Raw genomic sequence first — 24881 nt, forward strand, 5'->3', positions numbered from 1 at the left:
GAAAACATGTATATAGAGGCATGTGGACACGCGTAAGTCTAGTTTAACGGAGATGAGCAGACAATTGGCCGTGAGGTCATGGAAGGAATCACCTGGGCATTTGCCTGAAGTAATTTAGGAAGATCACGAAGTAACATAATCAGAACATCTGGTGGGAATTACACAGCCAGCATCATCCTGTATACAAGGTCAGAGTGTTAGAAGCAGCGATTTGAAAAACTCGTAAACTGTTTGCCAAACAAGGACACCTGATCCGTCTATTGTGACTTACGCCTGCTACTGTTTGCCCAAATCATTCTAAAGAAATGACAGGAACATCATTGCCATCCTCATAATCGTCATATCAGCCTTTTCCGGCATCATGTGGGGTCGGCGTTGTTTTGCCGGATCCTTCTCTTCCATAAATTCCTATCCAGTGCTTCTTCTCTGAGCCATCTTTTCTCCCATAGGTCTCCTGCTACCTTGTCTTTCCAGCTCAGTTTCGGTCTTCCTCTTCTCCTTGATATTTCGATTTCTAGGTCTTCAACACTTCTCCCCGCATAGTACTCCCCTCTTCTCTGCACGTGTAAATACCATCTCAGCCTACTTTCTTGGATCTTCTTCCCTATGGGCTCCACTCTCATTGTTCCCATGGCGTACACTTTCCTTAGTCTATCCTTTCGTGTCACCCCAATCATCCACCTTATCATTCTCATTTCAGCCACTTCCATCTTTTTCTCTTGGACTTTTGTAATTGGGCAAGTTTTTGCACTATACAGCATCGCAGGCCTCACCACAGACTTGTAAAACTTTCCTTTCATTCTGCACCTAACCTTCTTATCACACAGTACTCAGCTCAGTTTCCTCCTGTTCATCCATAACTATTTATCCTTTGCTGTAGTTCGACCTCCAGTCCTCCATTACTTTTCATGTAAGAGCCTTGGTATTTAAATTTCTTGATCATTAGTTGTTCTCCTTCCAGGTTAACATATAGATTTTTCGCATCCTTTCTTGGTTCTTCCTCTTCCCGGCATAAATCCAAACTGTTCTTTACATACGTCAGTTTCTAGACGCACCCTGTTCTCAAATATCCTTTCCAAGATCTTCATTGTGTGGGACATCACTTTTATCCCTCTATAATTGCCCTTATATAGAAGCATACTGCTTCTCCACACATGCGGCGTTCTTTCTCCTTTCCAGATCTTCTGCATTAGATCCCAGAGAATATCAGTACCCTGTTCTTCCAGACTTCTCCATGCTTCTATTGGTATTTGGTCAGCCCCTAGGGCCTCCCATTTTTCATTTTCTTCATCGCATGCTGGACTTCTTTCCTACTTATACTTTGGGTCATTTTTTCATTTGTATCTCCATACTCATACTTCTCTTACACATTTTCCTCATACAATATGTTGAAATGGCTCTGAGCACTATGGGACTTAACTTCTGAGGTCATCAGTCCCATAGAACTTAGAACTACTTAAACCTAACTAACCTAAGGACATCACGCACATCCATGCCCGAGACAGGATTCGAACCTGCGACCGTAGCGGTCGCGCGGGTCCAGACTGTAGTGCCTAGAACCGCTCGGCCACTCCAACCGGCCCTCATTCAATAGCCTTAGAAAGTACTCCCACCACCTATTCAGGATTTTCTCAAGGTCGTATAATACTACACCTGATTTATCCTTTATCGGCCTCACTGATGTTATGTCCTTGGTCGCCTTATCTCTTGCTTTAGCTATCCGTAGGAGTTGCCTGTCGTCCTGTCTTCTTTCCAGCTCTTCATACGCCTCTTCCAAGACAGGAACATGCATACCAAAATGCCGTGGCTGACATCTTATCATTCCGAGAACGAGGTGCCGGAGAAAAGAAAATGTCAAAACTGAAGCTGTGAGTACAAGTCGTGAGTCATGTCTCCATAGAGTAATTTTATTTGGAACTCTTCCAGATGGTGTTTGCATACAAAGAAAGGGAACTGTGAGTCCTTCTCGATGCAAAACGACTTTGTTGTTTAGTTATTTATTCCCCAATATACTTTCAGTGACAAATGTCGCTATCATTAATGGGTCATGGGGTCTTTATATGTAAAACATGCAGAGAATAGCATAGTTATAAAACACTGTAAAACATTATTATATGTGTACTGTTTGTTTTATAAATCCCGTTTCCCGTGAGTACTTTCATAATACCTTATTTATTATACAGTACGGCATGGTTTTAAGATTGTTGTTGGTGTTTGGGGCATATTTTCTGTGTGCCTCTGTTTCCGTTTTTCGCTGTATAGGTTATGTCATCTGCAACTGTATGAGCGGCTATTACTAAACAAATACATAAACATTAACTTATGTATGTCAGCGTTATACAGTTGGGATTGCCGTAGTGTTGTGGATAGAGCTTTGATGTGTACTCGGTTGTTACATAGTTTCTCGTGTACTTACGTTCGCGGCACGGCTTTCAGCTAATTTTACACACAGAAAAACGTAAGTTTCGCACTTCGTTCATAATCCAAAACATTACGCCATCTTGCCATTAGCATGTGTCGCGAGAAAAGTATCGCATGTTACAAGGACGCTATGAAAATTGTAGCGGAAGTTCTGACGACTTCGCCGGCCGGTGTGGCCGTGCGGTTCTAGGCGCTACAGTCTGGAGCCGTGTGACCGCTACGGTCGCAGGTTCGAATCCTGCCTCGGGCATGGATGTGTGTGATGTCCTTAGGTTAGTTAGGTTTAAGTAGTTCTAAGTTCTAGGGGACTGATGACCACAGCAGTTAAGTCCCATAGTGCTCAGAGCCATTTGAACCATTTCTGACGACCTCTGTTCACTTTCGATATCAGTAGAGGTACAGTTTTTGTTCATTGGGTGTCTTGCGAAAGTGGAATGTGTGCTGTCACTTTTTAGGACTCTGTGTACTTCGTTCGGATATTTTTGATTGTTTCTCCCATGGGTTAGGCCTGATAGCAGTTACATTAGAGCTGGTTTATTCCAGCATGCTGAATTTTTCTGAGATTCTTTTGTCTGGTCTTAGCCTTTTATGAACTATGTTGTTTGTATAGAATATTATTGGTATCCCTTGCTTTTTCTAGATGTTTCCAGTTCTATGTGATATTTTATTACTGTATGTCAGTGTGTACCATATGTTTCCGTTTCCTGAAGTGATGTGGCCTGCTGTGTTGTCTGTGTGTTTGGCCTGTGGGTTTTCAGATTCTTTGCTGGTGCTTTTGAGTGGGTGGCCACTATTTTTATGTTTCATATTTACCTTGCTGTTGAGCTTGTTTATGATATCTGTTTTGTAGTCATTTTCAACAGCAATTTGATTATAAATGGTTCAAATGGCTCTGAGCACTATGGGAATTAACTGCTGTGGTCATCAGTCCCCTAGAACTTAGAACTACGTAGACCTAACTAACCTAAGGACATCACACACTTCCATGCCCGATGCAGGATTCCAACCTGCGACCGTAGCGGTCGCGTGGTTCCAGACTGTAGCGCCTAGAACCGCTCGGCCACCCCGGCCGGCTGTGTTTGATTATATTTAGTTCCTGTGTGTACTCTTCTGTTTAAGACGTGTTCTGTTTATCCTGTGGAGCATGGGTGCAAAGCTGGCATATTTACTGAATGTATGGTGGTTGGATGAGATATGGGTAGCAGCGGTTGTGGATGTGGGTTTTCTGAAGATGGAAAAATAATGTTGGTGCTTGTTTCTTGTAACTGTAAGATTCAAGAAATTTAGATTATTAATTTTTTTTTTGTCTTTCATTTGTGAAGTGGGACTGAGGTAGTACTGTGTTGATGTTACTGTGTAGCTCTTCAACTGTTTTGTGTTTCATCTATAAGACAATTATGTCATCCTCGTATCGGTACCAGTCAATTATTTTGTACTCATCTTGTTTTAGAAAGTTGTTGAATATTGTGTCCTCTATACGATCCAAGAATATGCCTACTAATTTCCCACTGAGGGGATATCTCATGGTTAGCCCCTCTTTTTGCAAACACAAGTTGTTGCTGAAAGTGGAGTGGATGAGATTTCATTTATTTGTCTTTCTGGGAATTTCTTGTAGTTTAGCTGTTGTTCTATAGTGTTTATAGTTTCTTCTGTGAGTATGTGTGTGTACATGGATGTAATGTCAGAAGATACAAGTTTTGCTGCTGGGGGGATGTTCTGAATTTTCTCTATTATGTCTTCTGCCGTTTTGAAGCTTCTGTTGTTTGTGTATGTGTATGTTTTCTCTAGGAATGTGTACATGTGTCTCTCTGAAGTCCACCGCTGGCCTGACTAGAATGAGAAGTTTGTGGACCTTTGGGAGGCCTGTTAAGAGTAGAGCTTTAGGATTCCTTTGTATCATTCTTTTTGTCTGGTTCTGTGTGAGGATGCGTGTGATGCTTTTTATTAATGCCTTTGGGTTCCTTTGATATCTTTGTGTTGGATAATCACTTAGGTTGGTCATTTTATTCTATCCCAGAAGTTTTTCTGTTTATACCAACAACAACAGAAGAAAATTATTACATACAAAAAGCAATAGTGGAAGGGAAAAACGTAATAAACGAAGAAACAACACTTTTCAACAACACAATCTTCACTGCTCTGAGAGAACTGACGCACGACACACAACAGAAAGCACACACTTGCAAAAGAACCACTCGCCCATCAGACAGAGACACATAAATGAGGAACGGAAGTCGTCAGAACTCGCGCTTAAATTTTCATAACCTTCTTGCAACGTGTGATACATTTCTCACGAGACACGCCAGCGGCAAGTTGGCGTAACGTTATGCATTATGAAAGAAGTGCGACGGTTATGTATTTCTGTGTATAGAACTAGCTGCAAGCCGTCCAGTGAACATGAGTACACGAGAAACTATGTAACAACCTAGTGCACACCAAACCTGTATCCACAATACTACCGTAATCCCGACTGCATAACGCTGACATACGTAAGTTCACGTTTTCGTATTTGTTTACTAATAGTCGCTCACACAGTTGCAAATGACATGATTTATGTTGAGAAAAACGGCAACAGAAAAACACAGAAAATATGCCTCAAACACCAACAAGAATCCTAAAACCACGCTGTAATGTATAATAAATAAGCTATTATGAAAGTACCCACAGAACACAATATTTAAGAAACAAACAGTAAACATGTAATAACGTTTTACACCGTTTTATAACTGTGCTATTTTCTGCATGTTTTACATTGATGGCGATATTTGTCTCTGAAACTAACATGGGCAATGAATAAATAAATAAATGAACAATCCACTGAAGTAGTAGCCATTGGGCGGCCTGAGCGAGGCATGTGATTTGCAGTTCCTGTCTCTCTGTATCTCCTCCGTGTCCGAACAACATCGCTTTGGTTCACTCCAAGAAGCCTGGACACTTCTCCTGTTCAGTGCCCTTCCTGGCACAAAGTAACAATGCGGCCGCTACCGAACCGCGGTATTGACCGTCTAGGCACGGTTGAACTACGGACAACACCAGCCGTGTACCTCCTTCCTGGTGGAACGACTGGAACTGTCGGATCCCTTCCGTCTAATAAGCGCTGCTCATGCACGGTTGTTTACGTCTTTGGGCGGATTTAGTGACATCTCTGAACAGTGGAAGGGACTGTAACTGTGATACAATATCCACAATCAACGTCTATCTTCAGGAGTTCTGGGAACTGGGGTGATGCAAAACTTTTTTCATGTGTGTATGACGGAGACATAACCATATTTGACAGAAAATGAAACTAAGTAAATGAATTATCGCTCGATGATCGACAGAGCATGAAAATAATATCACAACGTATTTTCCCAATGTTGTGCTGATGTTACGAATTTAATCACAACCCATCATATCTCAGCATAAGAACATGAATCCAAGTCCGTGGTTATGTAAATAGTAGTTGCAGAACATCAGGAACGTTTTCCTTTATGTTATTAAAATGGCATTATATGCAAATGAGGAACTAAGATTTGAAATTGGAGTATGTTCAGTGAACAGCACACATATGCCTCTAACAGCAATAACAACACTTGGGTGGCGATCGTAAAACGATATTTCTTTTGTAGTAAGAAAGTAATCCACCGATTATGGTACGCCATTTATGAGTGAAATTAAAAACGAACAAAGTGTGCTTGAAGTCACCAACTACAAAGTTATTTCCCACCTGATGCTTATCATAGGCGAATTAAGTGTTGGCTAAAAGTGTACAAAACGCAGAACTTCTGGAAAGCGTGAACTAATTTCATCAGCCGAAATGCTATGCCTCCACTTAATTGAGCACAGAGGTCGCTTTGGAGGGCTGGATGCCGTGCTGCAGGGGAGGAACCAGGCGGTCACGTGACGCTCCACCGTTGACGTCAGTGGTGACGGTGAGGTGACAATCGCGGTGTGTACGTGCCAGTCGCTCGCGTGGGATCAGGTCGGTCACCTGCGTCGAGAAGTGGCAGAAAGGAATTTTTGCGTTTCGACATGTCCACGACCACACCACTAGTAAAGTTACACGATCTGTTGGTCTATGAATGTGGACTGTCCAAGTATTTGCAACGAATGGTGAACCTCTCATAGTGATGTGAGGCAGTGGCGTAAAAAGATCCTAGCCGACAGGGCTGTTGACGAGTGTCACTCCAAGTGACTGGCGATCGGTTTCAAACCAGACGCAAATTGCCAATGCTTGGCAAAGCAGCTCCATCTGACCAGCTGCCTAGCAATCGTTCGGAAGGCGGCTGCACAGACTTGACATTTGGAGTCAGCGGCCGTCGTTCACACAGACACACACAGCTGCGCGTCTTGAGTTGCCCAAACCACACAGAGACGGACAGTGGCTGGGCGGAGGTGCGTCACACGAGTCGCGCGATTTCGCCTCTTCTGAAATTATGTAGGTGGCAATTGGACTGACGGCCTATAGAGGATGCAGTTCAAGCCACTGGTGGTTCCATGGTGTCATAGGGGTGTTTCTGTCGCCGAGACTTGGATTCAGTCACCAAGGTTAATGTGAACCTGAACCAGCACGTTTATTTCAACATTGTCGGTGACGAAGTGTTGCCCTATTCTCTGGACCCTTTCGTTGTAGAAGATGAGACACACAGTCGTGTTCCCAGGGCTGCGTGCATACACTCCCGGTTTCACGAACACTCAGGCGCCCTACAGCGCCTCGAGGCGACCGCTAGACAACCCGGTCTCAGAGCCGCAGACGTTGTACGGTACTGTCTGGAACAGCAGCTGAGACGTGGAAGCCGACATCCCCACACACTGGTAGCTCTGCGGGATCTGATGCAGCGGTGGGAGGCCTCGGTCAGATGCTGAAGAAACTTTCGGAACTCTCTTCCCCGCCGAGTTGACGAAGTCTTCGAGGCTAGAGGCGGTAATACCGTGATGCCATTTCATGATCCTTGAAGTAAAAGTTGGCCTGAATGTGACTGTCTTACAATAACTTAATGACGTACGGAAAGAATGGGAATCATGCACCAGCTAGTTGTACTTGACAAGTTTATTCGAATCCTTACCTAGGTTTAAACAGATATAAACCTTTCTTCCTTGGAAGAAGTAGTAACGTGTGTAAAGTTATTGTGTGAAAAGAGAAAACAGGTCATAAAGCTCAGTCAACACTAAAATGAGCCATATAAATGCTAAGGTATAGCCACATGGCTTAATGAACAGTAAAGTAAGGTAAAAGTGTGAATAAACATCTGACGTGCCACTGGTTGGCTGTTCGATTCCTATGGCTTCCATAATTTTACTGTTGCTGACTGCTGCCATGTTAGAGATTTTAATTACGTATATACAGCAAATGTTGTGGAGTATTACTGTAACCTGGTGGTGCAGGGTGTTGACTCTACAATTGCTTCTTTCGAAAAGTAATTAATTTAGCCACTTGCAGTGTTTATTGTTCACTTTTGAACTAATATACAACTAACAACGATATCGAGCTACAGCTGTTGTCATCTCAAACGACGCTGTACTTTTATTGATTTTTGATAATACGGTTGGGAAATAGGAATATAAATTCAATTTTAGTAAGGCAAGCAATGAAAAGCTTTTATTGTTAGTTACCGCTTTCAGTCTTCGACTGTCATCATCAGATTATTTGCTGTCTGCTGTAGCGATATGTGGAGACAGCGAGCGGAGAGAGACGTATGCCACGAGGCACATTCCATTGACTGCTCGGTGGAAAGTGTCAACAAAAGAGGCGGCGGCAGAAGGTATTAGCGCGCTTCCTCTTTGGGTCTCACAAATGTGCCCTTATTGACAGATAGTTAGTATCGCAAAACTGGAAAAGTAGGTAACAGCATTGACAATAAATTTAAGGAAAGAGTTAGTTGTACGGTTAGCAGTAATGGCGTCGAGTGGTCTACATACCTCGGTACACAGCGGGAGTCGATACAGTCGTCAGCGATCTGGCAGTCGAGCTCCACGAGGACTTCCATGGATTCGCCCAACGTGAGGGGGCGGAGCTGCGCCAGGGCGCCGGCGCACCCACCTCCCTCCTCCGCTCCACCTGCTGGCGGCGGCGGCAGTGCGGAGTCCCAGAGCCGGGCTGCCAAGCGCTGCGCAGCTGACCACGGAGGGGGCGGCTGCTCCAGGCTGTCGCACGTTGGGAACCCCAGTAGCCAATCTGCAAAACGTTCTTCAGTCACTTAGAGGTCTGCACTCGTGACTCACGAGCTTCCATGGGCTACTCATATGCACATCAGTACCAGCAGTTACTGAAAGTGAAACACTAAGAGAGCTGCAGCCAACGATAATCGACACGGCGTGAGGTGTGCTGCATACTTTTACAAGCAAAAGGTGAACAAGTCAGCTGACTGTCGGCACGGCGGCCACTGCGGCGGCTCCCCTTGACGAGGAAGCGGGAAGAGCTGCGCCGACAGCACAACACTGGACACTGTGCCGTCATTCCGTATGAGCCGAGGTTCTGACTGCAGCATCGGTGTGGACGATCCGTGCATCGAGGCCCTGAGCAGAGCGGAGAGTGCCACGTTGCACTCTCGCCCATCTCACAGGGAGCCACTCGGTATACAATACGTAATTGGTTACACTGATCGCAGCTGTTACATTTCTGAGTCCTTGAGACAGCTCGCTTGCGATATTTTCGACATCCTTTCAACAAAATAATTTAATGTCGCATGTCAGCCATGCTGTTCTGCCCCAGCTTGACAGAGTTAGCACCGCTACCACAGGAACGTGCGAAGTACCTGGCTAGGCGCAGACAGTAATATTTAAGTGAAGATCGCACTTATCGTTAACTGGTTTGGTTGGCGAGATTGGGGCTAAGACATTTGGACCCGCGCTCAGAGATCTTTGCAGAACGCCAGAGCAGATACAGTCTCACGTTGGTGTCAGAGCTGGCAGTGCGGGGCTGGAGAGGAGACTCCAGGCTGGCCGAGAGGCAGCTGGGCTGCAGGCGGCAGGGCGCTCCGGACTCGAGCGGCAGCCGGTGGGAGCCTTTCCTGGTGACTTCAGATCTCCAGTCCAGGCTGGGCCGTGAATGACGACCCCAGGCATTCTGTACTCTCATCTCCTGGAGCGCCGCAAACTTAGCCTGTCTCATCACAGTCTACCTGCCAAGTACTGCGTCACAGTCAAATAACTGCAGCCTGAAAAGCTGGAATTCCCAATGATGCAATCGGCATACCACTCTCCTCTCGCTTTAATCTCTGGGATCCGCCTCTGAGCTGTATTTTCCTCTTAGCTGTAGCCGTGATTACCCAGGGTATCTCGTTAGGTAAGTAGCAGAGGCGCTGCCATTCGTTGTTCTGTACACTTCCGAGGCAGTACCTGCACTTCTGTCCCTTTGTACTTGTGTGGGAACCTTCAGCGCTTACGGAGCAGAGAGAAAACAAATGTAATAGCTAAGTACTCATCAAATGTTGAGATCATTTTAGAATTAATCGAAATTGTCGACTGATATGCAAGTGCGGTTGACATACGGTTCCTCGCCGCAGATAAAGCAGCAATGAAGCCACTGAGTGGCAGAGAGTGGCTTTGGACTAAAAAGCGCTGATCTGTTCTCATCCGCCAGAAAGTTTACGGCAGAATCTCTGGACACACAAAAGATATTCTGCCTGCTCATTCGCTCACGAGGGACTCACGTCTTTTTGAGCAAATGCGTGACAAAACCCTCAGTGAGTTAGACTGCAAAATGAAGCAAAAGGAAAGAAGAAAGCGTAATGTCTCTGTGAAGGAACAGACGGTTAGGGCCGCACAGCTGCACTCGTCAGATCCGCTTCGCTTAGGGAGTCCAGCTGAGGCTACCTCGGCGGTGAGCTGACCTCGCCGGTAAACATTCTGAAAGTATCGTACTGCCCAGTGAGACGGCTAATTCTGATGACGTCTCTCGCCGTCGGTGTGGCTACCGGGCTGTAAACATACAAACAGTCGCTTCTGATGGGACTGTGGGCAGCTGCTAATGTTAAGCGAAAAATCGGGATGCCATTGCTGTATGCCTATTGTAATTAACCACTGCGAACGTTCGAGTAATGCACACCTGATATCAATGAACGTAATTGACTCGTACAGAGGGAAGTCCACGCTCCTGGCACAACACGGAGACCTCCGCCTCGTCGTGTCTGAGGGCCGACTGACTCACTTGGCGCTCTCCGTAACCTGCGATGTATTCTCGCGAGAGCCTGTCCCCGTCAACTGTGCAGCGATACTTGAAGCTTCCCGTACTGGAATAATGCCACAGTTACGGCCAATGACTGAGGGACTTTCCCTGACAATCACTGTAACGAAAGGAAACTACTCCTATTTTGATTAAGTGAAAGTGTGTTTACGGCCGACTGGCGCGCCTCCTCCACGTACTCCCCGACCTGTGTGTCTGGCTGCAGGCAGGCCGGCCTCCCGCGCAGCGGGCCACGGCCCCCACCCCCGCACGGGACGACTCGCGCCGCGGGCCGCTCGCGTTCTCCGGCCGTGGGAACACACTCCAGCCACAGCCTGGAACCTCTATTAGTCTGGAAACTCTACAAGCCCCAGAAAAGAGCTGGTTGTGCAGATTATAAATATATGTCATGAAACAATCGTACTTCGATTCTGCCTCGTATGAGATCATTTTTTCTTCATCTTTAGTTTTTATCGTGTGATATTTTATCTTGTTCAAATAGCAAGTGTATGACTGAAAGCATTACGCGGGATTGCCAAGGTTCACTTTCACTTCTGAACCTCCGTGAGGAAGTTTATGGGCATTCCTACAGCAGACAGGAGTGACGGGAAAGATCGCCATTAATATACTGGCGGAAAAAAATAGCAGCGCCAAAAATATAATTAGTGTGAAGTAATGAAATTGCGGGAGTACATCTCTCTAGATGAAACACCTTAAAGCTTCGAAGGGAATTATGAAATTCAGAGGCCGCCGCCTCAGCTCGAGTTAAGGCAAGCGTAAACAAGCTGAGGTAAGGCATTCTGCAGCTCTTTTAACGTAAATGTTTGTAAAAGCAACATTTGCATTTCCTGCTTCACTCCTACCAATAACCCATTTTGTTTTCCGTGTTTGCTGTTAGCTAAGGGTAAAGGCACAAGCTGTACATGCCTTGACATGTCAGATCTAACGTCATTTGACGCCCCACATTTTGCCTACCGTGCTAACACAACACTGGCTGCAGATGCCAACAGGGGGAGGGACTGGAGCTATCAAATGCTGTCGACAGCACGAGGCTACGGAGCGTAGCTGAACTGCTTAGTCGACGAGTAACTCACGATAGTGCTACAGTGCTAATGGTGTTGATACAAAGCAGAGCAATGGCAACGATAAACAAAGCAAACATAGCGTTATATCTTCAGTAACAGTAGCCCAAGTTGAGATTCCGTCAGAAAGAATCCCAAGAAATTTCGCTGAGTGAGAAAGAAGTGGCAGATGAAGGATTAGCCTTTCTGCAAATGAGGCAGTGGAATGGGTGGTGTCGTGCGGACAATGTACAAAAGGCGTATAGTGGTGGTGACACGTGCACGGCAATAGAAAGAAAGTGTTACTGAGACAGGTGTGGGGCACTTCATCGACGCTGTCGGACAGGGAGCCCCAGTTGCTGTTTCCAGTGAAACGTACTGAAGGACAGTCGTTGTCCTAGCTGTTGGTACTAAACGTAATTTTGTATTTGGAAAATCATCCGTGGCATAGGAAAACAACAATTACGAATATACACTACTGGCCATTAAAATTGCTGCACCACGAAGAAATGCAGATGATAAACGGATATTCATTGGACAAATAGATTATTCTAGAACTGACAGTGATTACATTTTCACGGAATTTCTGTGCATAGATCCTGAGAAATCAGTACCCAGACAAACCACCTCTGGCCGTAATAACGGCCTTGATACGCCTGGGCATCGAGTCAAATAGAGCGTGGAAGGCGTGTACAGGTACAGCTGCCCATGCAGCTTCAACACGATACCACAGTTCATCAAGAGCAGTGACTGGCGTATTGTGACGAGCCAGTTGCTCGGCCACCATTGACCAGAGGTTTTCAGTTGGTGAGAGATCTGGAGAATGTGCTGGCCAGGGCAGCAGTCGAACATATTCTGTATCCAGAAAGGCCCATATGGGACCTGCAACATACGGTCGTGCATTATCCTGCTGAAATGTAGAGTTTCGCAGGCATCGAATGAAGGGCAGAGCCACTGGTACTAACACATCTGAAATGTAACGTCCACTCTTCAAAGTGCCGTCAATGCGAACAAGAGGTGACCGAGGCGTGTAACCGATGGCACCCCATTCCATCACGCCAGGTGATACGCCAGTGTGGCGATGACGAATACACACTTCCAATGTGCGTTCAGTGCGATGTCGCCAAACACGTATGCGACCATCGTGATGCTGTAAGCAGAACCTGGATTCATCCGAAAAAATGAAGTTTTGCCATGCTGCTGCAAACGTCGTCGATCTGTTCGTGCAGATGGTTGCTGTATTGCAAACGTCCCCACCTGTTGACTCAGGGATCGAGACGTGGCTGCACGATCCGTTACAGCCATGCCTGTCATCTCGACTGCTAGTGATACGAGGCCGTTGGGATCCAGCATGGCGTTCCGTATAACCCTCCGGAACCCACCGATTCCATATTCTGTTAACAGTCATTGGATCTCTACCAACGCGAGCAACAATGTCGCTATATGATAAACCGCAATTGCGATAGGCTACAATTCGACCTTTATCAAAGTTGGAAACGTGATGGTACGCATTTCTCCTCCTTACACGAGGCATCACAACAACGTTTCACCAGGCAACGCCGGTCAACTGCTGTTTGTGTATGAGAAATCGGTTGGAATGTATCCTCATGTCAGCACGTTGTAGGTGTCGCCACCGGCGCCAACCTTGTGTGAATGCTCTGAAAAGCTAATCATTTGCATATCACAGCATCTTCTTCCTGTCGGTTAAATTTCACGTCTGTAGCACGTCATCTTCGCGGTGTACCAATTTTAATGGCCAGTAGTGTATTTTGAAGAAGTTCGCAGAAATATGACCATTAGTGCATAAGAAAAACTACGGTTATGGAACAGACAAGACGCACTTGTCACAAAAACTGATGTTTTCGCGTTTCGAGGATGCTCGATACAATTTACAGGATGTAGATGCTGGTGACCTACTACGTTATCCACATCAAACTGCGCGCGACGTACATATAGTGATTTGAAGAGAAATAGTGGATGCTTGCTTAACGTCAAACTGTGCTACAGAATTGTAGGACAATGAAATTTCAAACGAAGCTTGACGATGCGCAGCATACTACGGAATCGGCCCAGAAATTTGTAGGGGAGATATTCAAACTTATCTTATCGTTGAGTAAGGAATTTGTTTTCAACTGCAACCAATCTGCGTTTGAAGAGGAAACACATATGAAAGGGACCCTGGAAATTAAAGGTATCAAGAGAATTCTATCAAGATCATGGAATATCAATTCGTATACAATTAACTGACTCTTTAACCGGATGGTAAATATGCTGGAACACTATTCATTGCTCTGCAAGAACTAAGAGTTGCTTTGCGCCCCTTGATCCTTTCTCATGTGAGTGACTTTGGCAAGGGCAGTAGGGGATATTTACATCATAGCAAGCAAGAGTGGGAGAACGGGCGTTAGATAACTGCAACTATGGTATGAACACTGCATTTGGCTAATAGCTCGTCAAAATAAGTTGCTTTTGTTTGATTCGTAGTCTGCGTATAAAAGTAAACTCCTAAAGAACAAACTATCGCTCCTGGAAAGTGTGTGACATTGCAGTTCATATCACCTGGAACCACCAGATGAATTCAACCTCCACATGTTTGTCTTTTCTGTGCGTGTAAAACATATTATTGCACTATCTGCATCAACGCCTTAAAGGACAGCCAGTTTCACGATACGCTCCACGACAGGCTGTTTCGCATTCGGTTGCACGCCATCACTTTCCATCAGTTCTCGTCACCATGTTACTCCAATGTGATTTCTGTATGCATTCTTCAAGACTGGATGCCTTGCACGCTTCGTAGCTACCAAGGAGCTCGTCTTTGATCTCGATGGTGCGAACCTTTGTGATCATTGAGACGCGCCATTTTTATTCGGTTTCCGTGGTCCAAGTTAATGGTTTGTTTCTTACATTTCTTGGATGTCGATGATGTCCATTTTGTGAGGTGTAATACATGCACCCCATAGAAGGTTGATCTCTGCGCATCCCAGACTCTCGTTTTCTGTGAACATGGTGCGTCATCACCAGTTAATATTTTTCTGGTCATAATTTTCACTTTCGAATAAGCCTTACTAAAGACTGTTCCTGCGACGTCGCACTTAACAGTTTCCTTGTAAGTCATCTAACAGAGAAGGTTAAGAAGTGTGGGGAATCTATTGGACATAAGAATGCTTTTTTAGCTTTATCAGTCCTTGGAAAAACAGAAATTATGCAACATCTTAGCTTTCAGGCAAAATACTGGAAGACAGAACGGCGATATAAGACAAACTCGCTATGTTCTTTCCAAGATAAAGTTCTGCAGTGAGTCTGAACTTGCGCTATGTGTACATGATGAAACAGTAGAATCTAACAGTCCTAGAATACTTAGGGAACGGGTAAACTTCACTTCCGCGTCAGCTGCGGATGTGAAAGAGCAGGTGAGCAATGCTGCTGTCTTTTAGGTGCACCCAGTGGTATACAGAAGAATTTATTGGACTGTACGTTACATGTGTGTCAGGACGAAGATAATGCAGAACTATCGGAGACAGTTTTTGTGTCTCTGTTAGCGGATGAAACATCTGATGTAGCTTCTAAATTTCAGTTACTGGTAGTATTTCGTTTTCTGTTATCTGCTGAAGAGCCGGTTGAAAGATTTTGCATGTTTTCAAATCAATCGCTTATCAGTGCTACCTCCTTGGCTGAATCAATTAAAGATGTACTCGCCGATGTTGTCCAAGAAACGAAAGAAAACGTAATATCTCAAATTTATGATGGCGCCAGCGTCATGCGTGACCATCATACAGAAATCCAATCAACTGTAATATAAGGGCATAATTTCGTGTATTACGTACATTGTTATGAAAATTCACTGAACTTAATTTTTGCCCAAGCGACAAGTCGAAACAAACAAATGAAACCGTTTTTCGGAACTACTGCAGAGGTAGCAATACTTTTCTGTCATTCGCCTCGAAAAGTGGCTGTTCCAGATGCAGTTGTGAAACAAAGAATCCCACACGGATCGGCCATTACATGGAACTTTAAATCGTGAAAAGTGCTCACAGTTAATGAGAACAGAGAGGCCACTCCAGAATGTCTTAAACACATTGAAGATACCAGCAGCCAGACAACAAATGTAAATCAGACATGTGGTCTAGGGATAAAACTCTGTCACACAAAATTTTCCTTTCGGTTAGGGATATCTTATAAAAATAACTAGCTGACAAACCCAGCAATGTAGAGGTGTTCATTTGGCAATTTCCTATGAGATATGAAAACAAAAATTGAACTGTGTTTTTCTGTAATACCGAAATAATTTCATTTATATGTATTCGTGAAAACACTTTTAAAATCACGAAACAGTCGCACAAAGAAATACGCATAATTTACAGAAGTGTAAGCACAGCTTATTCTCATGTCTAGACCGTGATTCTGTAAACGCCTGCATAGACTCTTCACAGCCCTACAGGTGGCTAATGTTTTCGCCTACAGTCGTTTGCGCTTCGCAGCTGAAAGATGTTGAAAGCTCTACCAGGTATCGGGGATTTCTCTTAAGTGGACTCGACTCTGTGTGTGTCTCAGCTCTAACGAATAAATGTATTAAAAATTCATACATGACGCGGCATTTCTTCACACAGCTCATCACTCATGACGCCACATTTCCTGGGCCTTGCGTCATACAATGACACGACTTTGCAGGTACATTCCCTGGTGTACATCGGTACTGTGTGCAGAATGTGCTGTGATCAGAGGTGGTGGGGAAGAAGCAGTAAATTTAGACGTCATGCATTATGAGGCAATTTGTCGTGCATGTAACTGTTTATGACGTTATGTGTCCTGAACTATGATAGATGAGTAGTTATTACCCCCACAGCAATTCATTGCTGACAGTAAGAGATGTGTGTAGCAAGTTTGGTTGAAATCGGTCCAGGAGGGGATGTGGTACATCTGCAAACCACACACACACACACACACACACACACACACACACACACACACACACACACACACACACATACATATATCCATTTTTATAATATGTATGCATGCCCTACGTGAACATCTAGTACAGCCAATTTCAAAAATATACCACTGGTGGCCTCTCAATAAAGTAAGCAGCAGCATCATTCCGAAACGAAATTTTTAAAATTAGAGACAATGGTAATGGTATCACAGAAGAAAGAGAGGTTTGAATTCTGCAGCCACTTGTTGCCCTCTAATTTACTCAAACACCGCTTCTTTCTTTCATTGAAAAATTAGTGTCCTGAAAATGTTCTGTCTGCTGTTACGCAGTCCTATCAATTTTTTAAGTAAAGCTGAGTTAAAAACAGAGCTGCAGACCATTTATTCTCGAAATAGGTTTCAAGAAAAAAAAAACGCGGGAGCCCTTATAAAGTTTGTCATTGAAAATAATCTGCAAGAACCTTTTGGCGACGTCAGGAACCTGCTGAAATCAGCGGCTGCTGTCCCATGAGAAGCTGTGAAGCAGAGACGTGTTTCCGCACGTTGTCGCGGATCAAACAGTTTCTTAGAAGTACCAGAGATGAAGATAGGCTGTCTCATCTTGCCGTGGTATCTGTTGCAAAGAAAACGATTCACAGGTTTCCAAATTTCAACGACAGAGTCATAGATCCATCACGAAAAAGGAAAGGAGGATGGTCTTTTTCTATACGTCTACAGGCGATTCAACCCTACGAACGTTTTCAGGCTCATTGTAAGGTAATTTTAGAACTACAAAAATATTATACTTAATTTAGGAAATTAAACTGTTCGGAAAGGTAAGTTGCACAGTGCAGTCAAGGTAGTGAACTCCGTCCCAGCCACTTGAGGCATCAGCCACCGATGTCTGTGCTGTACCGCTAGGGATACGTCCTCTGCACCGCGATGACACAACGGCGAATGTTAATTTCTGAAGCGCAGAATGCAGCCCACCATTTTCTCTTGTCACTCGGAACTTTCCACTCTTCATTGTGCTTGGCAACGATCGAAATTTTGTTCTTAGTTTGTATTTCATTTTCTTTCTTATAAATATATCGCTGTACGTTAAGTAGTTAAGAGCCGTTTGACATCACTATATTCATTGTGAATTGTTTTTTATTGTAATATCAATGTCCACGATTATGTAGAATACAGAACTACGGAAAATACGTAAAGGGTGCTGTTATGACGAGGTACGGCAGAAATTCTGCACGAAGGTGCTTCGGTTTTAAAGAATCTACACGTTGTATTTCGCAACATCTTACTTCCATCTATCCTCCCACATATGAGAAACGTTTTGGGCTCAGTTCGGAAATATACATGCTTAATTTACCGTCTTTCCAAATCGTACTTTATGATATTTTTTCACTTGCGAATGGGTGTTACAAAGTACATTGACCGAAAAGGGTGAGAATGAAGTGCAGTTTGTCCCCAATGCGGTCCTTCACTGTCAGGGAAAAAAAGGTATAATCTTTGATAAGAGTATGTGTAAGCCAAGGCGCCTGTGCGTGACTGAAAACTGCACTGTGCATAAGGTCTTGTCAGTCGGTACTGCACGAAAAAGCACTTACCTTCATCAACACAGTAGTCCCATAGCGTGATAGCTGTACGGAAACTTTCAGAGATTCTGCCAGAGTCGAGGTGGCTGCAGACGCAGTCCAGCACCGAGGAGGTCCCGTTTGCTGCAAGCAGAGCTGCCACTGTGGCAATTACGCCCGCCGGCTGCATTGTCCGCTGTCGACACTGGGGAGCAAACAGAAGCAGTGCGCGCCGCAGGGAGCGCGCGCTCAATATGACGGCGGGCGCAGCGGAAGTCTGCCGCAGGACGGCCAAACCACGGGAAGCGTGGCGTGACGCCTCTCATCCGGATGACCGCCGTATTCCTGTTTGCCTGGTGAGAGTTCACGAAAGTCGTCGAGTAAAACAAACGTGGTATCTGCCCTTCCCCAAGGAAATTTTGTAGTCATTGTGCTGTTCCTAATCTATAAAAACGATTTAGGAGGCAATCTGAGCAGCCATTGTTTGCAGATGATGCTGTCTTCTAGCATCTAGTAAAGTCATCGGAGGATCAGACACAATGGCAAAATGATATAGAGAGGTTATCGGCGCGGTGCGGTAAGTGGCAGTTGATGCTAAATAATGAAAAGTGTTACGTCATCCACAGGAGAACTAGAAGGAATCCGTTATATTTCTTTTACTCGATGAGTCACATAAATCGAAAGGGTGCCGTTTCAGCTAAATCCCAAGGTATTACAATTAGGACCAACTTAAATAGGAACGATCAAATCTTCTAGGGAAGACGAGCCAAAGACTGTGTTTTGCTTGCATAACACCTAGACGATGCGGCAAGCCCAGTAAAGAGACTGTCACTTGGCGATGCTTGAAGAATCTTCCGCCACACACCGCCAGGTGGCATGCTGAGTACTGGTACATATGCATCTACATACATATTCTATAAGTCACAATATGGTGCATGGCGGAAGTTGCCTTGCACCACCGCCAGTCATATCCTTTCGTATAACGCTGGTATATACAGCGACTATATATATGCCTCCACAGACACCCTAATTCGTATATCTTAGTGCTCCTTATAGCAAATGGACTTTGACGCCATTGAAATCGTGCTGCAGTCAGCTTCGAATGTCGGTTCTCTAGATTTGCTCAATAGTGTTCCTCCAAAATAACATCGTCTTCCCTGCAGGGGCTCCTGTTTGGGCTCCCAAACCACCTTCATAACACTAGCGTGGAGTTCGAACCTAGAGGTAACAAATCTGGCTGCACAGTTCTCGATTGCTTCGATGTCTTGCTTCAATATGGCCTTTTGTAGATCCAAAACACCCAAACAGTACTCAGGAATGGGTTGTACTAGTGTCCTATGTCTTCTACACATTCACCGTACTTTCCTATAATTCCCCCAATCGAAGTCGAGCATTCACTTTCTGTGCTGTACCCTTACATGCTCATTCCATTCCATATCGCTTTGCAACGTCACAGCTAGACATCTAATCGACGTGACTGTCAAGTAGCGCACGGCTACTGCTGTATTCGAATGTTTCTACATTTAGACCTAACTACCATTCATCTTACCAACAAATTTTGCTTAAGACAACTTGCACTCTCCTACAGTAATTCAACAATTACGTCTCCCTGTACACCACAGCACCATCAGCTTATCCTGTCTGTCAGATTATGTTCTGGGGCACTCCTGGCGATACGTTTGTCTCTCATGAGCACTGACTGTCGAGTACAATGTAAGGGGTTTTGTTATTAAGAAATTTTCCAACCACTCACCTATTCTGTATGCTTGTTCGTTCGTTAACAGACTGCAGTGAGGGACCATACAACGGGATCACTGTGGCCTGCGAGCAAATCGTTGCCTCACGATCTGTCAACATTTTTTTTTTTTTTTTTTTTTACAGCAGACACAGCTGCCATCCACTCACCCCTCCCTCCCCACTCCAAACCCCTCCATTCCCCTCCCAACACTGCTTTCGCCCAATAAGTATCATTTCAGGTCAGTACTGAGTAGTGAAAAGAACATCGCAAAGTGCTGTCACCAGGGATGGGCCAAAAAAACAGATATATTGGATTATACCTATGTATTTTTACACCAGGCCAATGAACTCCAGGTGAACTGCAGCAGCAAGCCGCGGCCTACCATCCAGATTTATCAGACCTGCAGTCTTTCTACTTTTAGACATCAGAGCTTCCCCAAGGCGGCAAGTCTCAGTTAAGTGTACTGCTTATCACCAAGACATATAATTTTACTGTTAGTCTATTCAAATGCGTGAATGTAGGTCTAGAACGCGACAGTGAGTTTGGGATGGCTACAGACAGACAGACGTGCTGCGTAGCATGAGGGAGTATACAAAGAAGTAGATGACAACATATTAAGTTGCATTTCAATCACCAACCGACATTAAAATGTATGGGAGGAGGGATTCAACAGTGCATATGTACAGGGAAGCTATGACTGAATCAACTTCAGGGGATATGCGCATTTAAATAAAACATACTAGTGTGGAGAATTTGGATGATTTATACTGCATCTTAGCGACTGCTACAGACAGACAGACGTGCTGGTATCTGAGTTAACAGGAGCAATGTATGAATGCATGTATTGTCGCTGTGCCAGGAGAGTCTATTAGTTTGAGGTCCATTCGAGCAGAATTTAGGTATGGTATGTCTACTCATGTATGTGTTGAGGCACTTGTTGGACAGAATACTATACAAGCTGAATTTAAGGCTCATATGAAGCAACTCCTCGAAAAACATTGCCCTACACAACGAGTATGGTTCAAACAGCTCTGAGCACTATGGGACTTGACTTCTAAGGTCATCAGTCCCCTTGAACTTAGAACTACTTAAACCTAATTAACCTAAGGACATCACACACATCCATGCCCGAGGCGGGATTCGAACCTGCGACCGTAGCGGTCGCGCGGTTCCAGACTGTAGCGCCTAGAACCGCTTGGCCACCCCGGCCGGCCACAATGAGTATAAAACGTACATATGTAAATAAAGAAAATACAGAATAAATTGTTCTTCCTGCCTCAGTGCGCACCAATCTTCATCATTCAAGTGCATATAAACGTGCCATGAGCCAGTGCTCACTCGGGAGTCTCCAGCACTGTGCGCGAGACGGCTCTGTGGCGCACGTGTCGACCGGGCAGTGCTGTGGCGAGCTGCCGCCGCGGGCCTCATGGGGCCACTGGCTGGGTGGGGAGCCGCCAGCCCTCCTGCAGAGTAGACCTGCAGAGGCGGGGCCGCAGCCAGCAGCCAGCAGCCAGCTCCCCACCCAGCCAGCCAGCCACGGCCGCCACAGCAGTGCTGACGCCGCAGCTGGAGGGCAGCCAGAGGGGTGGCACGTCACAGAGAGTGGCCGGCAGCAGTCAGTACTTTAATGTTAATAATGAATTATATATAGTTACTCTAACTCAGGGGTAATGTTTTGCGAAGCTGCTGTGACTGTATATAATTTTTTTTGTTCCTATTGTTTTACCTTGAAGTTTACTTTTTGCTGATATGTAAGGTGTCTATTATTGAAGAAAAGACAAGTGTAATGCAACACACTGTAAATAACTAGCCACATCTTACAATATCGATTTAAGGAAATCCTTCTTTTTCATCATTTACATCTGGCTAGTCATTTGTAGTGATTAGGTTCTTTTCATTAAAATAACAATGATATAACTAAACAATAACTAATAGTTTTTTAGTTAAGAATCTTTTTTTCTGAAAAAAAAAATGATCCATGTGTATTTCTTATAATGCACATTACTTACATCATTTAATCACATACAATACTTCACATTTAATTCCATATACACTTTTAAACTAATAACCAATTTTTTGTTCCATTTAAATGTGTACCATATATGCATTTAATTCCATGTACAAATTAAAAACTAATAATAAGGACTTTGTTTTCCCAGTCAACCATTTTTTTCTTTTCTGCTTCGTTTCTCTGTGTAAAAATGATTTTGTGCACTAGCACCAGTAGGTGAAAAAACAGTCATAGGCACATGCACACGTATATAGACTGAAGAGCCAAACAAACTGGTACATCTGCCTCATACCGTGTGCAGCCCCCACAAACACGCAGAAGTGCCGCAACGTGATGTGGCACACACTCGACTAATGTCTGAAGTACTGCTGGAGGGAATTGACGCCGTGACTCCTGCAAGGGTGTCCACAAAAAGGGTAAGAGTAGGAGGGGGTGGAGATCTCTTCTGAACACCAAGTTGCAAGGCGTCCCAGACATGCTCAATAATGTTCACAATTGGGGAGTTCGGTGTCCAGCGGATGTTTTTAAATTCAGAATAATGTTCCAGGAGCCACTCTGTAACAATCCCGGACGTGTGGAGCGTGGTATTATCCTCCTGGAATTGGCCAATTACGTCGGACTGCACAATGGACACGCATGGATGCAGGTGGTTAGACAGGATGCTTACGTAAGTGTCACCCATCACAGTTGTATTTAGACGTATCAGAGGTCCTATATCACTCAAACTGTACACGCCCCACACCACTGCAGAGCCTCCAGCACTTTAACCGCCCCCTGCTGATTTGCTGAGTCCATGGATTCGTAATGCTGTCTCCATATCCTTAAATAGTCTTGTTTGAGGCAAAGCCCAAGGTAATCATGGCCTACCAGAAGAAGTTATATAACTTTTGGCCCCAAAGGTAGCTCCATGTTTATGTCTCGTTTATAATCGATGTCTAGAAATTGGTCATGGAAAATCGCGGAGGTAGTTATAATGAAGGAAGTCCGATAGATGTAGTTGGTTGCTGACTGTTCTGTAAAAAGAATCTGAAAAGCTGGGTGGCGCCAGAAGTCGTCTCACCGGCTTCTGAGCGGTACAAACTACTGGCAGCTCTCTTTCCGTGCAGGGAAGGCCACTAAGAATGCCGCAAGTGCAGTACAACAACTTGTCTGTGCAGCCGCGCGAAAACACGTAGTGGGCAGCCAAGTGGGTGCTTCGGAGGCTGACGACAGCTGACGGTGGCGGCCAGCGCTGTCCTCTCAGGCAGTGGGGGCTGAGCGCTCACTGCCGAGGTAGCCGCCACGGCTGCGGCATCGTGGTAAGCGTCCTGGAAGACCGGCGCGAGTGACTGCAGCAAAGGCTGCATTTTCTTTCTTTTCCGAGCCTGCATTTGCACAGCCAGGGTCCGCCATCTGATAATTTTCTGCGGACCTCAGTGCTCCACTCAGCGCACTCGGCCCCCGCCTCACCGCGGCGTCTGGCTGCGCAGCTGACGTCACGGGCAGCGCTGCCCGTGCACTGCCGCGTGGAGGTCTTTTGTCGTTTTTTGTGTAAGATACAGCTGTAATCACTTCTCGAAATTATAATACATGAAATTTCCAAATCGAAAATTATATAATTTTTAACTTTTGAGAAGAGAAAAAAAGCAAAGTAGGAATGATTGGTAGTTGTGGCCTCAACAACACTGCTGAGCAACGTGGTCTCAGATCGTGTCCTCGAGCCCGACTTCCCTGGGCGGCGCCTCCCATTATTAGTTTATCACATGAGATATTTCGCAAAATGTCACGAGACCAGCCATCTCTGGCGTAGCTGTTCTAATGTCTAAATGTAGTCCTGGGAAGATAGAAAAGACGATAGAAAGAAGCACAGAATGTAGCGAGTTATCCAGAATTACTTACCCTCCAAGGTCGTCTTGATGGTATTACTTGCAGTAATAAACATCCACCAGTTTACCCATTGCTCACAAGCCACTTTGGAGAACGTAGTTCATGTTTTCCATTTGAATTGATCACACAGCACTAAACAAACCTTCCACAGCCAACAACTCCTACTTCTTCCACAGGGTGTAAACAAACCAAAGACTGTGGCTAAGGCTAATGACCTAAGAGTAGATTGACGTGTTATTTTGTAGCAAAGAACCTCAAGTTTCACAAAAAAATGTGACATTTCATTTCGATGTGAATACCATTTATGAAGTGAGACACATCCCACTGGTAGTCAATTTCCTCTTCCCACATTCACTGAGGCAAATCGGGCGAAACTTGTGCAACAGCAGCGTAGATTCGATTTTCGGGTCGGCCAAATTGTTTGCTATGGGAGGAACAAAATGGCACTGAGCACTATGCGACTCAACTTCTGAGGTCAGTAGTATGTGGGAGGAACATACACGCCATCTTTAATGAAACCGCCGAACAGTTATTGCAGAGTTTGTTTCATGGAACCAGAATACACAGCGAGCACGCTCCACGCCAGTAGAAGCAGCCATCTTAACTGTGCACAACGCTGGTGTTCCTGCTGATGGAATGGGCTACTGATGGGCTGATGTACAAGGAGGTTGTTTGCTGCAGAATCGTACATGTACCGGCTCTATAAGTTATCTCAATACATTTCTATATCATTCTAAAGTTGCAAATTACTTTTTGACTCGCCATGTACATCTCTATTTGGATTACATTCATTATAACAAAAGTGGCATCTACTGTATTACCTGGGACAGAGAGAGTCTTTTATAAGACTAACTTTAAATGGCGAAGTCTTCTGATACGAAAACTTTATTTGCTGAAATTGCAATTGTACAGTGATGACTAGTTTCGGCAAATTTGAACTGCCATTTTCTAAATATTCTTCCTTAATACAAATTGACTAAAACTAGATGTCTGAGCTTGTAACCCCACACCCTGTATGAGTTGCAAACCATTGTCGGCACATCAGTAGTAGAGCTAGAACAAGCCTACAAGGGATCCACGGACATTTCTGTGTAAAGTTATCTATTTTAATTACAAGTTACTTGTCATTTAATGTGTATGGCGAGCGTGGACTAGA

General features: G+C 44.8%; 1 protein-coding gene across 1 annotated transcript in view; it reads right to left on the bottom strand.

Moving 5' to 3' along the window:
* Positions 1 to 23229, bottom strand: part of LOC124553233 — an 84926-nt gene extending 61697 nt beyond the window's left edge. Inside the window, exons 1-3 of the mRNA XM_047127123.1 lie at positions 22999 to 23229; positions 18144 to 18387; positions 8320 to 8575 (exon numbers count right to left, since the gene is read on the bottom strand). Of these exons, the coding sequence (XP_046983079.1) occupies positions 8320 to 8575; positions 18144 to 18387; positions 22999 to 23229 (731 nt within the window). The remainder of the gene's footprint in view (positions 1 to 8319; positions 8576 to 18143; positions 18388 to 22998) is intronic.
* Between the last annotated feature and the right edge of the window lie 1652 nt (positions 23230 to 24881).

Source organism: Schistocerca americana, chromosome 11 (genome assembly GCF_021461395.2).
Source record: "Schistocerca americana isolate TAMUIC-IGC-003095 chromosome 11, iqSchAmer2.1, whole genome shotgun sequence".
Taxonomy (NCBI): Eukaryota; Metazoa; Arthropoda; class Insecta; order Orthoptera; family Acrididae; genus Schistocerca; species Schistocerca americana.